This window comes from Mastomys coucha, unplaced genomic scaffold (assembly GCF_008632895.1).
Source record: "Mastomys coucha isolate ucsf_1 unplaced genomic scaffold, UCSF_Mcou_1 pScaffold16, whole genome shotgun sequence".
Classification (NCBI taxonomy): domain Eukaryota; kingdom Metazoa; phylum Chordata; class Mammalia; order Rodentia; family Muridae; genus Mastomys; species Mastomys coucha.
In genome coordinates, this window is record NW_022196898.1 from 17,130,085 (window position 1) to 17,148,428 (window position 18,344).

General features: G+C 34.8%; 1 protein-coding gene across 4 annotated transcripts in view; it reads left to right on the top strand.

Annotated features, from left to right (window-relative positions):
• Nucleotides 1-18,344, top strand: part of Mlf1 (myeloid leukemia factor 1) — a 32,011-nt gene that overhangs the window by 6,285 nt on the left and 7,382 nt on the right. The window contains exons 2-6 of one of the 4 annotated variants that reach the window (XM_031374048.1): nt 5,525-5,672; nt 12,862-12,906; nt 14,869-14,952; nt 15,885-16,013; nt 17,212-17,371. In XM_031374048.1, coding sequence (XP_031229908.1) covers nt 5,525-5,672; nt 12,862-12,906; nt 14,869-14,952; nt 15,885-16,013; nt 17,212-17,371 — 566 coding nt within the window. Of the gene's footprint in view, nt 1-5,524; nt 5,673-12,861; nt 12,907-14,868; nt 14,953-15,884; nt 16,014-17,211; nt 17,372-18,344 lie in introns of those variants that run through there. The other 3 variants (XM_031374049.1, XM_031374051.1, XM_031374050.1) reach the window with 3 other exon arrangements.

The window sequence follows — 18,344 nt, forward strand, 5'->3', positions numbered from 1 at the left end:
CAGGATAGCAATAAGCTTTTTGACATAAATTATGAAAGTAGCTTAAATTTACATTAAATTCTGAAGATAATAAAAGTATTAATACCAATCAGTTTCAAGATATGCTAGTTTAAAATTTATCAAAAAATAATTAAAAAGAAATTTAATTTAGATTATATGTGCAATTGAGACAACGAAAAACACCATTTTAACACCAATTTGATATTTATAAGAAATTACAATCCAGGGGCTGGAGAGATGGCTTGGAGGTTAAGAGTACTGACTCTTCTTCCAAAGGTCCTAACTACTTCAAAAGTGAGCAGCTTTCCTCCACTTTGCCCTTCTCTGCCACAATAGACTGCTGAAACCTCTGAAGTTTTAAGTAAAGTGAATCCTCCTTAAATTCTTTATGTGAGGTATTTCCTCATGATAATGAAAACCTAACAAAACTTAGTAATGTAAGTAGAATTTGTGGAGATGATTTTCTACAAAGGCTCAAAACAGAATGTTGGGGTGATATAAATGTTGCTTAGACTGTAAATTTTTGAAAACTCAAAACTGTACAATTTTTGAGTATAAATTATAACCAATCAAAGCTGAACCTCAGACAAAGCAAAAAATCTATACCTACACATAAACACAAATCCAGTTAAGCATTTGTTAATCCTAAAGTAATTACATTTGAAGCAATTTTACTTTTTAGAAATTTCTTGAGGGAGAATAGGATGGTGGACAACATGCAGGCATGGTCTTGCTATAATTTTTGAGAGAATAAACCAGGGGGAGTTAGATAACAGCTATCAAAAGCTGTAAAAAGAGGTGAGTGTTTGCCAAAAAGTTTCTAGTTTTAATAGTAAGGTTAATAGAATACTTAACAGAGCAGAATAAGAGAAATCGAGAGTATATTCTAGAAGGATTGGCTCAGTTTAGGATACTATCTCCTTCCATTGAAGGGGAGTGCCAATGAATGATATTACTCAAGAATATGACTTGCATGTGGGAGCCCAAGAAGGAATATTTAAGGACCGGAAACAGCAAGTTTCCATGAAGTAGGCAAGAAACCATGTTCAGACTATTCCCATCCAGGTCTCTCCCATTTGCTTCTATTTATGCTCTGTTTAATGCCCAGTGCAAGTTTAACTGTTAACATTTTCTCTTTTCTATTTTCTTCTCTCTGTTCTTTGTTTCTTTTTTTGAATGAATTCCAAGAGAATACAAACAGCTGAATGAAATGAGGTGAATATGAGATATGAAGATGGAATTCAGTAAAGAGAAATTGAGAAGAAATGCTAGAGAAGAAATATTCGTTGAATCAAATAAAAAGCTTAGTGAAAATCTTTAAAAATAGGATGGGTCAAAGGGAGGACAAAATATTAGAGCTTTAAAACAAGGTGGATGAATTGGAAAATTCAGTTACAAAGAAAAATTAATAAGAATATACAAGAATATAAGATCTAGGGACACTATGAAAAGACCAAACCTATGAATCGTGGATGCAGAAAAGCTTCATGTTTTCAATAAAATTATAATAGAAAATTCCCCAAATCTAGGAAAAGAAATGTTTATCCAGGAACAGGAGGTATTTAGGTTTTTCAACTCGGTGAAATCAGAAAAACTCCTCACACCAAGTAGTTAAAAATTAAATATGGAGAGCAAAGAAAGTGTACTCAAAGTTATGAGAATAACATGAGTCGCATATAAAGACAAGCTCATCACAGTAAAAGATTTCTCAGGAGAAACTAAAATCCTGGCAAGCTTGGAATGTGTATTTCAGGCTCTGAAAGATTGTCAGTCCAGGTAATTATAGCTAGCATATCTGTCATAGTAGAAAGAAAGAAAGCTTTCCATAATACAAACTAATCCAAGGAACTGATAATCACTAAGGCAGCTCTGTAGATCCTTGAGTCATTCAGACTGAGGAGAAAGATAAACATCCACAAGTATACAGGAAATGATAGCTCTGCTAAAACAATAGCAAAGCAAACTAACAATAAGAAAATACTAAGCCCGACAAAACTAACAAATCTGTGCCTATCAGTATTAATGGTCTTAATTCCCTAATTAAAAGATCAGCATAAGCTTTTTATTTGTTGTCTTCAAGAAATGCTCTTTCCATCAAAGACAGCCACAAACCAAGGGTAAAAGGATGGGGAAAATGTTTCAAGCAAATGGAACTAGGAAGCAAGCAGATATCTGTGTTCTTGTGTAACAAAATAGACTTTAAGGAAATAATCAATGCAATCAGTGAAGAGAACATTCCCATTCTACACACACACATACACACACACAATTTTAAGAAAAACCCAACACTGTAAAAATTCATTTCAATACCTGTGGGAAAACTTTGCTAGGCGAAGTCTACCGTGACCAGATAGCCTCTGAGCTCTGCAAAATGGGAGATTCCCTTGACAGCAGGTTTTCTCCTTCTCTGACCTTGTCTGGAGGATTCTTTTTTCTTTCTTTCTTTTTTTTTTTTTTTTTTTTTTTTTTTTTTTTGGTTTTTCGAGACAGGGTTTCTCTGTATAGCCCTGGCTATCCTGGAACTCACTCTGTAGACCAGGCTGGCCTCGAACTCAGAAATCCGACTGCCTCTGCCTCCCAAGTGCTGAGATTAAAAGCGTGCACCACTACCGCCCAGCCTGTCTGGAGGATTCTAAGCCCCTACACTTGCCTCTACCTAAATAATGTCATATAGTTTATAGAATTAATTTCCAATCTTCTGACAAAACCTGTTCGGCCAGCACCTGAGATTCCTGAAATGCTTCCCATTCTAATGAGGTATGCCAGGTACCCTAAACCCCCAGTCAATGATCTTTGCCCATCTTGGATGTTCCTGCACTCGGTCCCCAAAAACTTCATAAGCCTTCAATTATCCTAAGTAAAGTTGATCTGCCTATTGACAAGCTGTCCCAGTGTGGTCATTCACTTTACATACACCATCTCTGCTCACACTGCCCTCATGGACTGTATTGGCAGACACTGCAGGAGACTGGGGAGAACCACAAATATCTCACACCAATAGGTTATCTTAACAAAAAGTAGAGAACATCTCAGTTATATGACCTCATAGACCAAGAAACTCTAACACATGTCTGCAGAATATATATTTCTCAGCAACCCATGGAACTTTTTCTAAATAGATTTTATAATAGGACATGAATCAAGTCCTAGCAATATAGGAAATTGGAACAATTGTTTCATCTCTGGCAACAAAGAAATAAAAATTGAAACCCAGAGAAAGAAACTATAGTATGTATACAAATTCATGAAAATTTAACAACAGACAATTGAAAGATGAATGAACCATTGAAGATATAAAGAAAAGAATATTAAGAATCCTATCGCCAAAATAATACAATACCTCTTAGATGCAAAGAAAGCAGCTATAGGAGGGAAATTTATAGTTATAGTTGCCTATATTAAAGAAAAACATCAAAAAGCTTAATGATACACTATGGGGCCTTGGAAAAATGAAAACAATCTAAGCCCAAAATTAGTGGATAGAAAGGAATAACATGGCAGAAATTAATAAAGTAAAAATGGAAAAGTGCAAAGAATCAATGAAAGATTGAGTTCTTTAAAAAAGATAAGTAAACTTAAAAGAAGATAAACAGGATCAACAAACCCTCAGCAAAATTAACCAAAGAAAATAGAAGATACTAATTAATGAAATTTGTGATGAAAAGAGACATTACAATAGATAACAGTGAAGTTCCAAAGATTGTTAGGCTGTACCTTAATGAATTTATTTCCGCTAAGTTAGAAAAGTTACATAAAAATGGATTAATTTATTGATGCATATGACCCAGTAAAGTTAAATTAATATGAGATAAACAATTTAAACAGATCTATAACAACTACCAAAATAGACTGAAGCAGTAATTAAAAAAAAAAATCTTCAAACTAAAAGCAGTGCAAGTTCAGGTGAATTCAATACGAAAGTCTACTGGACTTACAAAGAGCAACTAATGCCAGTACTTCTCAAACTATCTCATAGAATAAAGACAGAAGGAATACTGTCAAACAAAAGTTAACGCTAAAATATTTGCAAACAGAATTTCAAGAACACTTCACAAAGATTATTCATCATAATCATGTTGGCTTCATACGTAGAGGTAGGTCAGACTAATGCAAACTAATAAGAATATCACATAAAGGGATTGAAGGAAAGATGATCATTGAAGTACACACAGTAAAGGCTTTGAGAAAGACAACATCCCTTTATGATAAAAGCCTCAAAGAGACTAGAAATTTAAGAAATATGTATCCGCATAATAAAGGCTATATATGAGAAACATGTTAGCCAACATCAGAGAAAAACTCAAACCATTTCCACTAAGATCAGGAATGAGACAAAAATATACCCTTCTACCCCTTCCCAATTTAGTTTGTGAAGTATTAAATAACACAGCCCATGTAAATTGATAAAAATAGGAAAGGGAGAAATCAAAGTATCCTAATTTGATGTCCATATGATCCTTTACATCAAAGACCATAAAAGCTCTACCAGAAAACTCTTAGATGTGGTAAACACTTTCAGTAATTTGGACACCAAACTAACATATAAAAGTCAATAGTTTAAATACATATAGACAAGAAACATACAGAAAAAGAAACTAGAAAAACAATCATGTTCACAGTTATCTAAAAAAAAAAATTACTTTGGAATAAACCTTAGAAAGGAATGACCTTTACAGTGAAAACCCCAAAACAGTAAAGAAGGAAACTGAAGAAGGCATTAGAAGACCTCCCACATGAACATATGGGTGTGCATTAATTTTGTGAAATGGCTATATTACCATGGGGAATTCACAGAGTGAGTATAGTCTGCTTTAAAATTCTAATGCCACAACCAGATATAGTGGCACACGCCTTTAATTGCAGGAGGCAGAGGCGGGTGGGTCTCTGAGTTCTAGGATGGCTACGCAGAAAAACCCTGTCTCGAAGAAATAATAATAATTGGCCTTATAAAGATTATTTGTGGCTTTGACTTTGACTATGCAGATATAATCTGCATTTTTATGATGTTCATAAAGATAAGTATGGTTCTCAATGTTTGTATTTCAATGATCTATTCTCAAGAGAGGGAGAGAGAAGGGACAGTGGTACAGGAGCCTGGAGAGAGAGAGAGGGAGGAAGAGGAGAGGGAGAGAAGTGTTTTTGTGGTGTTTTTACTGTTATAGGATTATGTTGTAGACTTCTCAGAGTAGTCTTACCTGATAGAAATATTTTTCTGATTTTTTTTTTACTTTTCCTCATCTTAAACTACTTGTGATAATTTATATTTACCATATTTGTACATGAAATAAAAATATATTTCATTAGTATAATAAACATAGTAGAGAGCAAATAGGATAAGATTTCATTTATATTTATAATTGTATTTATAAATACTAGGTCTTTTATTAAATAGTATCTTCTAAATTGTAATATTTTGTCTTAACAATTAAATTATCTCAGGAGTTTCTTCATAGTATTTATATGCCAAGTTTTTTTTTTTTATAATTACAACATTTAATTTTCCATTCATCTGTATTCTCAACAGAGATTCTTTTCTTGCACACCGAGAAAGTATGCGCAACATGATGAGAAGTTTCTCTGAACCTCTTGGAAGAGACTTGCTCAGTATCTCTGATGGTAGAAGAACAACCCATAATCGTAGAGACCATGATGATGGTGAGGATTCCTTAACTGTAAGTAATTTTAAAGACAGCTAGCAAGAAAGTTCTATAGAAACGACACAAATGTTAAGTTAGATACTGATAGTGTGTAACTAATACTTCTATCATGGAAATACTATATGAAAGGGGAGGCATTTTCCAAAACTAAAGCCTGGAACAATAGATTGTTATTGGTATAGACTTGTACTGTGCTCTTAAAACATTTAGGATCATTAGGTTATACAACTATAAGCCATACTAAGCCGTTATGGCTTACGTAATTCTTCCCTGATAACTTCCTCCCTTCCATGTGCTAAACTAAAACCAACAAGGATTCCTGGTACCACGTACTTCTTAGGTTTAAATACTAAAAAATCTAGTATGGTGTTTTATCTTTATTGGACCACTCTAGACCTTCACAACTTAGATTAACCTTTATTTCAGAAGACTTGTGCCTTAGTTAGGGTTTTACTGCTATGAAGAGACACCATGACCAAGGCAACTCTTATAAAGGTAAACATTTAATTGCAGCTGTCTTAACAGTTTCAGGGATTTAGTCCATTATCACCGTAGCAGGAAGCATGCCATTGTCTAGGCAGACATGGTGCTGGAGAAGTAGCTGAGAGTTCTATGCACTGAAAGGCAGCTAAAAAGAGATTCTGCCTTCCTCAGGCCAGGAAGAAACCTTCCACCCTGAGTTGAGCTTAAGCATAGGACCCCAACGCCCAACATCACCTCACCCCCAGCTCCAGAGTGAACCATTTCCTCCAACAAGGCCAGACATACTTCAAAAAGGCTATACCTTCTAATAGTGCCACTCCCCGGGCCAAATATATTCAAACCACCACATTCCACTCTCTAGCCCCCATAGGCTTGTTTAAACAAAAGTCTATGGGAACCACATCTAGCCATAACATAATGCAAACTACATTTAGTCCATCTTCAAAAGTTCCATAGTCTATAACAGTCTCAAAAACGATAAAGGTCCAAAGTTCAGTCTCTTCTGAGATTCTGTAATCACTTTAATAAAAAAAAAAAAATCACATACTTCCAACATCACAGGATATACATTACCATTTCAAAATGTCATAGTGGAGAAATACTGGAACAAAGCAAGACCAAAATCCAGCTAAGCAAACTCCAAACTCTGCATGTCCATGTCTGATGTCAAAGAGCTCTTTAGATCTCTAACTCCTTTCAGGTTTGTTGATTACAATACACTTCTTTCTCTTCCACTGCTTCTACTCTGTTTGCAGCTTTTCTCAACAGGTTTCCCATAGCTCTGGCATCTATAACATCTGGGGGTCTCCAGAGCAACTTGAGTTTTACATCTTCTTGTTCCAGTGTGTGCAATCTACACAAGACCTTTTGAGCTCCTCCAAAGGTTTTGGGCCACATGTCCAGGTCTGTTGTCTGTACCACTCTAGGCTCTGGTTAACTCTACTCCACTGCTGCTGCTATTCTTGGTGGTCTTCCCATGGTACTGACATCTCTAATACTCTGGGTTCTCTTCCACTGTAACTAGGCATCACTAAAAGCCTCTCATAGGATCTATTTATGGTGCCAAGCCTCAACTTCTTGACATGACCCCTTCAGTCCTGGGCTGTCAACTGCAACTGAGGCTGCATCTTCACTAATGGCCTTTCCTGGCCTCATACAGTACCAAGCTTCACCTGCTCTTCATAACTTTCAAAACTAGTATCACCTTAGTAGTTCTTACACGTTTCTAAGTCCAGCTACAGCACGAGATACAACCTTAGCTATCTCTAGAACACATCTTCTTTGTGCTCTCAAAACACTTCCCTCAAGATTTTATCTCAGAGATGTTGGTCTCTTCTTTTTTTTTTTTTTTTTTTTTTTTTTTTTTTTTTTTTTTTTTTTTTTTTTGAGACAGGGTTTCTCTGTGTAGCCCTGGCTGTCCTGGAACTCACTCTGTAGACCAGGCTGGCCTCGAACTCAGAAATCCGACTGCCTCTGCCTCCGAAGTGCTGGGATTAAAGGCGTGCGCCACCACCGCCCGGCCTGGTCTCTTCTTAATCACCGCTAATTTCTTAGCTCAGCTAGCCAGCATCAGTTGTTCAATATGCCCTTCTATTCTTTTGTTTTTTGTTTGTTTGTTTTTGAGACAGGGTTTCTCTGTTTAGCCCTGGCTGTCCTGGAACTCACTCTGTAGACCAGGCTGGCCTCAAACTCAGAAATCTGCCTGCCTCTGCCTCCCAAGTGCTGGGATTAAAGGTGTGCACCACCACCACCCAGCCCAAAGCAACTATTATAAAGGACAATATTTAATTGGGGATGGAGGTAAAAAGTCCATTATCATCGTGGTGGGAAGCATGGCATCATATAGGCTGACTTACTCCTGGAGGAGGAGCTAAAAATTCTGCATCTTGATCCAAAGGCAGGTAGAAGACTCTCCACCCGCCTACACAGTGAGAAGTTTCCTCCAATAAGGCCACATCTACTCCAACAAAGCCACACTTTCTAATAGTACAACTCCTGGGTCAAATAGTTTCAAACCACAACTTATATAACTGCCTATTCTCATCAGGATGGGAGAACATTTAATAAAAGAATATAAAAACAATCAATAAAAGAAAAGGTAACATTTACATATGTGTGGAAAATATTTTGGGTTTCACCTCTTTTATTTTTTTTCCTCAGGAATGGCAATCATAGAATAATAAATCATAGGAATTTCTATTAAGCTAGATCTTGGCAATTCAAATATATTTAGAATTCAGTAAGCATGGTCGATCAAAGAATTCTAGATTACTCTAGAAAAATATTTTCAATTTTCTAAGCAATAAACTTAAAGAAAACAAAAGTTTGGATCATAGTAAAACCTGATAAATAAAATACATGTGCCATTTCAAGTAAGAGTAATTACACTTAAGTTACTTTCCTTTTCATTAGTAAATGTCATTTATAAGTGCTATACCATAATACTATAAATTAATATTATATGCATATTAATACATATAACTTTTAGTTTAATTCATTTCCTTAAAAGTAAAAATTTTTTTTTAAAGTTAAAAGTTAACACCAGGAAAAATTTACAGTGCAAGAACACATTAATTATAAATATAAAAAATCATTTGGGAATTAAAATATTTTTTGTATCGTATATTTTGTAACTATGCCGTGGGCCGACCAGTCTGGGCCTCCCTCAACCCATGGGGGAACAGGGTCCTGGTACAGGTTGACAAGGCGTTGGCAAAGAAATGACAGAGATGACACAGGGAAGTGCAGGATCTGAATGTATTTCTCAAAAATGGCATCAGACTTTTACAGTCATTACAAAAGAGAAATGAACAATCTGGCAGCTCAGCAGTCAGAGTACATCTGAGGCCATCTAAAATACACTGGGTCTAAAACAGCAGCCTTCATCTCTGGACAGGCGCTGCACCCCCCCCCACCCCCCAGCCCAAGGGCTCTTGGTGGGGGGTGGGGGGCTGTGGACGCTTGACGCTCGAATCTTGAATGCTTTGCTGCTGACTGATACACACTGTTTCACACACACTCCCTCGCTCTCCCTCTCCCCCCCCCTCTCTGCCTCTCTGCTCAAGGTCCCGCCCATCCTAGTAAAATGCCCACTATGCTAATCTTCTGGGCTAGTAAAGATGTATCCCATTCTTGCATTCCTAGGAGTGGCTCAGCTGCACTACTGAGTCTGAGATTGAGAATTATACTTGACCCTGCCCTGGGATAAGTCTCCCATTCTGTAAGCTTCAATGCCCTACCTGCTTCACTATCCCTAAGAATGCTTGAGGCAGTTAGTTGGATGGGTAACATTCTTTACAAAATTCCAAGCCTGGGTTCTGCTAAGATGTTGGAACATTGGTAAAGGTCAAAGAGCAATGTCCAATTTTGTTTAACAATAGTAAATCATATCTTGGTGGGCACCTAACGTGAGTTCACAAGGACATATCTGGGCTACCTCTGAGTTAAGAGATACCATGAATGAATTCCAAGAGACTGGCTTCCTTTGAAGCTTTTGTCTCTGGTCTGTGGCCAAGCTTTTGGGCTTGTCACAAGACTTCATTGGAGTAGGCGTGGCATAACTATAGCAAGCATGTATCTCTTTGGATTTATATATATAAAAAAGCTACTTATAGCTTTCATGAAGTAAGCAAGAAAAGGCAATCTTACTACATTCACTGTTAGCATATAAATGAGACCTGTGTATAATTCATCTAGAAATGTATTGAAGATATTTATACAAATCAGCTGTAAGTTTATTGGTCACCTGTTGGAGCAGAAATAAATATCATTTTCACAGACACTTTTACTAAAAGCACTAAATGTTTAACAGAAACTGGAATGAAAAATATGTAGCCAAATAAAGAGATAACGCTTTTGTGAAACTGAATCTTGGCAAGATTCATTATTTTGTGCTATTTGCATATAAATATTCTTCAAATTATATTTGTCTTGCCAAAATTTCTTTAAATCAAGAGGAAAACACAGAAGAAATGTGCTTGCATAAATGTCATGATTAAATTAAAAAGTCTGAATATAAAGAAAGTCCAAGACCAACATTTAAATTTAAGTCTAAAATTATTGGTCCCTTATTTTCCTGTATAATTGGGCTGATATAACAAAATACTTTAGACTGAATAGCTTTTAAACATCAGACATTTATTTCTCACAGTTTTGGTAGGCTGGTAATTGTGTGTGTGGGGGGGTGCTTTTCTTCTCTGGTGAGTGAGGGCTTGTGTTTTGGTCCTTACCTTGTGGCTGTGTTCTCAGGTAGAGGACAGGCTCACATATCAACTGAACATTTGAAATGTCTAGTGCGCAACCAAAGCAAAACTGGGCAAATGGGGTGACATCAAATTAAATTATCTTTACAGTGATAATTATAGAAGTATGCATAATTAGGACAGAAACATGTTGGATATACCACACAATTCTTATTTCTATTTCTTGTAAACTTCAGGCAATCTACTTGAATCCACCTCTCACATGTCAAATGGCCTCAAGATGAAGCACTGTCTGTTAACAGCCTGTTTCCTTCCCCAAATGCCCATTCCTGAGGGTGGATCTATTTCCCTTTCCTTGGTCTTAAAACTCCCCACCCCTCCTCCAACTACCAAGGCCGTGGGCCTACATGTTTCAAATGAACACTCCTTCCCCTAAACTACTGTCTTCTAACAACCAGGTGTTCTGTCAGAACCTACATCCAGAAAAGCTTGAAACAATTACCCACAGGTAACTCCAGTTTACCACACTCACAGACACTTCTACTGGGCCTGCACTTTGCTAGCTGCAGATGGGCCCACAGTACCTAGACAGCAGTGAAACAACCTTCCTGGACTTGGGCAATATTCTAGCTTTTTGCCCACACCCCAAAACAAAACTGTACCACAATGTCAGTAAGAAGTAGTCATGGACAATTATGACATCCTTTATTTATATTTAAAAAAAGAAAAAAGAAAAAAGGCTGGAAAGGCTCAGCAGAGAGAGCCCAGAGGCTCCTGAACCCTAATAGGCTAGCTGGTGATGAGTGCTCATGAAGTCCTAAGAAATGTATCCACCACAGAACGATAGAAGGACAATATTTTATTTTTTTTTCCTCAGAAATGGCAATTATAGAATAATAAATCATAGGAATTTCTATTAAGATAGATCTTGGCAATTCAAATATATTTAGAATTCAGTAAACATGGTCGATCAAAGAATTCTAGATTACTCTAGAAAAATATTTTCAATTTTCTAAGCAATAAACTTAAAACAAAAGTTTGGATCATAGTAAAACCTGATAAATAAAATACATGTGCCATTTCAAGTAAGAGACATTAGTAAATAATGTCATTTATAAGTGCTATACCATAATACTATAAATTAATATTACATGCATATTAATACATATAACTTTTAGTTTAATTCATTTCCTTAAAAGTAAGTTTTTTTTATTAGTAAATAATGTCATTTATAAGTGCTAAACCATAATACTATAAATTAATATTGCATGCATATTAATACATATAACTTTTAGTTTAATTCATTTCCTTAAAAGTAAAAATTTTTTTTTAAAGTTAAAAGTTAACACCAGGAAAAATTTACAGTGCAAGAGCACATTAATTATAAATATAAAAAATCATTTGAGAATTAAAATATTTTTTGTATCGTATATTTTGTAACTATGCCACGGACCGGCCAGTCTGGGCCTCCCTCAACCCATGGGGGAACTGGGTTTTGGCACCCTCTGATAGGTTATTTCTCCACTGGTGAAATGAGCCGATTCTAGGCACATTGGGACGATACTCTCAGGTGAGTTCACTGGCCCCAAGGATTGAGGCCAGGAGAATCACTGTGGGGAGATGGAGAAGGAGGGGAAGAGAAAGAGAGAAGGCAATCACAGAGCAGAGAGAGGAGAGGAGAGAGAGACCAAAATGTATGGATTATATAAGAAAGAGCCTCTAGGGGAAAGGACTGCCCAGCCCCTGGGCTGGAAAGGTCAGGGTTGGGGGCAGGGTACATCAGGTCAGGACTGAGGTGCTGGGAGAACCAGGAGGCCAGGCCTGCTTTGATATGTAAAATATGAGCCTCCGCTTATCCTGCATTGAAACTAAACAATATCTACTTATTTGGTAATAATAATAATATAATTAAATATTTTTGTTTTAATTGGTTGTGGGAGGGGTAGTGAATCTTTAAAAAAATGGAATGGCAACAGGAAGTACTTTAATCCTGGTCATTATACTTTGTTGTAATTAGTTATTAAATGTTTGTCTTGGTCTATAGCAAAGACTTTTCTTTCAATTCCTTATTAAAATAGTCATATTTTTAGTACTACTGTGGCTTCTTTATTTTCTGGCTGGTCAGATGCTACAGTGAGTAATAAGCAAATAATTTTAAAAGTACACATTGAATATTTTTTTATTAAAAAGTTCTGTAACTTTTTTGGATTTTGATTTTTTTGGGTTTTTTTGGAGGGGAAACTGGGAAAGGAGATCATATGACATGTAAATATAGAAAATATCTAATAAAAAAAACAAAAAAAAGAAAAGCAAAAAAGGAAAAAATCCCTGATAACACAAAAATGCAAATAAGCTGCATGATACTGCAGACATGCACTTTTATAGACTTACAAGAAAGAAAACTGTATATTGTAAAAAAAAAAGTTCTGTAACAATGGTACTTCTGAGCTATAGTACATTTCTGTATTTTAGCTATGACCATATATAATAAATGCAACCAAAATTTATTTTTTTTTTAGACAACAAGTTTTTCTCTTGTGCCTTTTGGAAGGTTTGGTGGAATGGTTCGTATGGAGAAAATTACTTTAGCTATATTTTTAAACAGATATTTTCATTAACTCAAGCAGAGTGAGTTTGCATGCCCTCTCACTAACTTCATAATTGCTTTTAAGCTTTGTACTAGAAACCTCTTACATATGCTTGAGTGCTTAGACTGGATTTTCTAAAGTAATAGCCAGAGTTATTAGAGTCAGATCCTGGGCCTGGCAGCACTGACAAGCCAGGCTTGCCCACTGATCTTCAGTGGGCCATCAAACAGACAAGTAATAGTGAAAAGCTGAAAAAGAAGAGGTGTTTTTAATGTCACCACATTGAGAAGAACTAGGAGGTCCATAGACCTTCACAAGTCCATCTTCAGGGTCTGTTTGTGGGATTTTGATGGAAATAGAGGGAAGATGTATTTATAAATAGGCAGTCCTAGTCAATATGTGGTCCTGTCAGCTCTAGTCCCTCCTGCCAAGGAATCTAGCAAGTTGTCATAATTATGTGATATTTTTTTTTCTGGGAGTCATGTTCCTCCACTGGCCAGTAGTATTAGGCTTCAGGCCTTTTATTTTCTCACCATGAAATTCCTGAGGAAAATCCAATCTCTTGATTATTTCAGTAGCCAAAGAGAGGCACAAATATCTTTTTCTAGAATATTTTCATTTCTATCAAGATGATTACAGTAAATAAATCAAAATATATAAATCAACTTCTAAAAGTGGAAAAATAGATATTGAGGGAACATTCACTTGATTTTGAAAGAAACTCAATAATTGTATTTGAAAGCTGGACTTCCATGTGCCTGTGATGACTCTCCACCAGGTAACAACTTACAATATTTGGAGAACTCTTGCCTGACTTTGTTGCCAAGAAATTCTTGGTTTTTCCTTGCTTCCTACATAGGCATAGCTGTTCTCTAGCAGACCTTGTCAGCTTCCTGACTTTGATCTGCCTTATTAGTTTCTAACACTGAAGAGTAGTCCAAGAATTAGAACACAGTGAATTTAGAATATTTGTACTTATATTCTCATGAAAAGTTTTTTATTCTTTTGCACTAAATTTGAGTTATCCATGTTTCTAAAGTTTGAGATGTAGCATTTTTCCTTCCTGAGGAACTAGTGACAGAAAACAAGCAGTATATCACAAAGATACTAGTAAACTAATGAGCAACTTCTCGCTGAGATACATACAAACACACAAAGATACTAATAAACTAATGAGCAACTTCTCGCTGAGATACATACAAACACACAAACCCACAGAACATACAGACCCACAACCCATAACTTTTGAGTGTAATGGTGAAGATCAATCAGAGGTAACTTTTTAAAAATTTAATTATGTGTTTATGTCAGAGGGCGGGTGTTGTACACATGAATTCACTACCCATAGGGGCCAAAGAGAGAGTATCAGATACTTGGGAGCTGGAGCTAGAGTTACAGGCAATAGAGCTGCTTGGCTTCTGGGAACTGACCTCAGGTGCTATGTAGGAGCAGTATGTGCCATCTGAGTCATCTCTCCCTAAAAAGGACTACTGAAACCATAAGAGACTAGTAAGAAGATAAGAAAAGCTTGGAGGAAAAGGAAGAACTGGTTTAAGAAAGCTGAGAAATGGTATATATGTATATTTATACATACAAAGCATGTGTTTGTGTATAGTATGTATACATAGGTATAGAATTTGTATATATGTGTGTGCAGTGTAATTCTCTAATTTAGATTGGCTGTTTGAGATTTTGTATATGCTTCTTTTTCTTTAACAAATAAAATTGTTTGTTGTTTAGTCAATTTAGTCAACACGGGGACCAGTTCCATTTCTGTCCAATTTAGTCAATTTGTCCTAATTTAGTCAAATTATTTTTCCCTAGATGATTACTGCATGATTATCTTACAGTAAGTTGGGAAAATTTTTCATCTGTTTTGGGAAGACTTTAATGTACATCATCTTTGATGTAATTAATATACCTCCTAATATTCTGTAGCATACAGATGTCAACCCTTTTCAGACAATGGATCGGATGATGGTAAATATGCGAAATGGTATACAGGAGTTACAGAGAAACTTTGTAAGTACTAAAAATAGACTGATAAGAACATTATTTTTAGTTATTGGTATCCAATATTATAGTAACTTTCAAACATCTTTAACCATAGTTAAAATAGCAAAATAAAAAAACTTTACATGATTAACACATATAATACTTATATATCTTGTACCTGAAACAAATGTTTAAGTGATTATATTACATCAGGATATTATAATATGACTTTGCTGATATTTTCTTAGTCAATAAAAACCTTATAATTATATCTCACTTATTTTGCAATCTATAAATCTGAAAAGTCACATGAATTAGCTTAATACAATTAAACATTACAATTTCAATTATGTTCTTCTGAGTCTATTGTACATGAACATTTTCTATAAATTTACATGTTTTATTATTACCTCTTCAAAAACTCACTGGATGCTAGCAACTGAGTTTTAAAATTAAAAAATCTTTGAAAACAAATGGTTTATATGCTAGATTAGATCCAAACATTTTATATTTTTAAACAAATACTAATATGTCTACTGCTGTGCTTATAATAGTAGGATCAAAACAAGTAACTTGGTTTGATTTGAAGGTTGCCTATTTCATTCCAATATCCATTGGAATTCTATGGATCATTTAACAATGCCATCTACGGCATTAGTGGTAGTTTTGGGAGTGTATCAATTTGATACTCAAAGTATAAAATTTTCTGGTATATACCTCTTGGTTGTCAAGGCTATACAAGAAATAGTCTCTGCCTAAGGGACTCTAGCGTCTTTATTTAAATCTAAGCTATACACACTCAGATTATGTGAATTACTTGTAGAATATTAGCACTAAAAATGGAAGTAGGTTAGGACACCAGGTTCCATTTGTATCAACTATATATAATATTGTTGCTTCTTGGCGTTCAATCTTCATATTTGATTAGAATCTTAATTTACAACTTCCTTTGTCTCTAGGGCCAACTTTCAATGGATCCAAATGGGCATTCATTTTGTTCTTCCTCTGTTATGACCTATTCCAAAGTAGGAGATGAACCACCAAAGGTTTTCCAGGCCTCAACTCAAACCCGTAGGGCTCCAGGAGGAGTAAGTTTATGTTACTGTTCTTGAGATGAAGTCTTCCTGAGTGACTCAGCTGGTCTCAAACTTCCCCAGTCCTGCTTTACTCTCTTAGGTCTGCAGTTGCTGGTATGAACTATCATGCCTGGCATTGAAGATTTTCTCAACATTCTTAGCATTGTAGTAAGTTATGGAAAAAATGTATTGTTTAACAGTGGCAAGGATGGAAGGGAGGCAAGGTGATAAGATGCTCATCACTATGGAAACCTTGAACTTAGGATAGACTAAAGGGGAGATTTACCCCCAAGAACTCTAAGGAGATGGATATAAGGAGACAAGGAAAGGAAGCTGTCCATGTAGTTAAACCAGGATTAGAATAAAAGGGACAATACGTTAAGAACAAGTCAGAAAACCAGCTGAGGTTTATGGTCTAGGCGTTTATTAATAGTTTCAGACATTGTTTCTGGGAATTAAGTGACAGGGAGGAAAAACAAATTTTTAAATATGGACCCATAATAATGATGGCTTCTACAAACTGATATGAAAATTCCCATTTTTTTCTTTACCTTGTGGGTTACAGTAAGATTTTAGAATCACTGAATAATGACTATGAAGTAATTCAGAATTTCAGTTCTGACATACAAACATATCTATTAGCAATCTCTTTGCATTATTTAGCAAATTTGCTGCCATTTTAGTTTGATGAACATAGTGAGTCTTAAAGTAAACTAAGTAAAATTATAGATGTCAAACAGAAAAACATTAATAATCTTTGGCTAGTGTGAACATTTTAGTAATACTTCTATGAGGTTTGTAGGTAGGAGTCATGAGACTTTGCCCTTCCATATAATCGATGAATAAGTAGTTACACTTATTAGCTTCTATCCATTACATTGTCAAAGACAGTGTTGAAGATTTTATATAACTTTTTCTTTTTATAATTTACCTATATAACCAAGTTTCATAAAACATTGTTTTAATCTTTTATTATGACTTGGAAAAGGTTAAATTGTAAATGGTTGAAGAAATATTAGTAATTTTATTACCGCACCAGGTTGATAATAGAACTGAGTATAGTTACTCACTTTATTAATTATACAAAATAATAGACACTGGAGTAGCAAATCCACAGCTTTACTTCATAAACAGACCCTGGCAAATATAGAATGAATTCCATTTGATATAGATAAGTATTAACTAAATAATGTTCACTGTATTTTTAAAGGTAAAAGAAACCAGAAAAGCAATGAGAGATTCTGACAGTGGACTAGAAAGAATGGCTGTTGGTCATCATATCCATGACAGAGGTCATGTCATTAGGAAGTCAAAGAACAACAAGACTGGGGATGAAGAGGTCAACCAAGAGTTCATCAATATGAATGAAAGTAAGTCACCACACACACACAAAATTGTTTGTCAAAAGTTAAAGTAGTAACTACATTTCTAGAATTAAATGAATTTTACTTTTTATTAAGATAGCTTACAAGAATGTGAAGGAAATTTTTGTCAAAGTTATACAATTGTGGTCCTATCATCTAATATATACTTTTATAACAAATTATAATTTGTTAATGTGAGATACCAGTTTTCTCATGAGATGATAAAATTAAAGATTTGTGGGATTTTTTTTAGTAATATCAATAGGCAAAATAAGCTTTTTAGTTTTTTGATTGTCAAGAAGTTACTTGAAAAGTTTATAGGAACAAATAAAAATCAATCATAACTTCAATCCCAAAGAACCACTTAAATTTTGATGAATTTCTTTTTAATAGTTTTATGCATGTATAAACATCTTTTCAACTTGATTATTTTGATATATTTTATTCATGGTATGCTCAATTTATGCCACCATTATGACTGCAAAAAATATTATTTTTCAAAGGTAATCTAAGTGGTTACCTAAAAGTTTCATTGTAAATAGATCAAAACTTCTACAGTTTGTACAGATAATTTTAATTTCTAGTATACATAAGATAACATGCATAATACTAAGCAAATCTTTGTTTTCTAGGTTTTTATATTTATTCTTCAATGCATTTAAGCCCTTCTAGTGTCTAACTTTTCTCATTATATTTTAAATTAAAATTACTAACATCATTAATTGACAAAATATTCACTTTGTCTAAATAAACATTAATCATGTTTTGCTTTAACTTAAACTGAATTATATTGAAATGTCAGTACATTTATCTTAAATTTTCAGAAAGTACTTTGAATAATGTTTTATCATAGTAAAGAGCTTAAATTAATGCATCATTCAGAAAAAGAAATTATATTTGAATTAGATAAAAATTACTCTTGTGGGATTGTTCTATGGCACTTATTACCAAACCTAATAGCTCAAGTTTAACTCTCAAA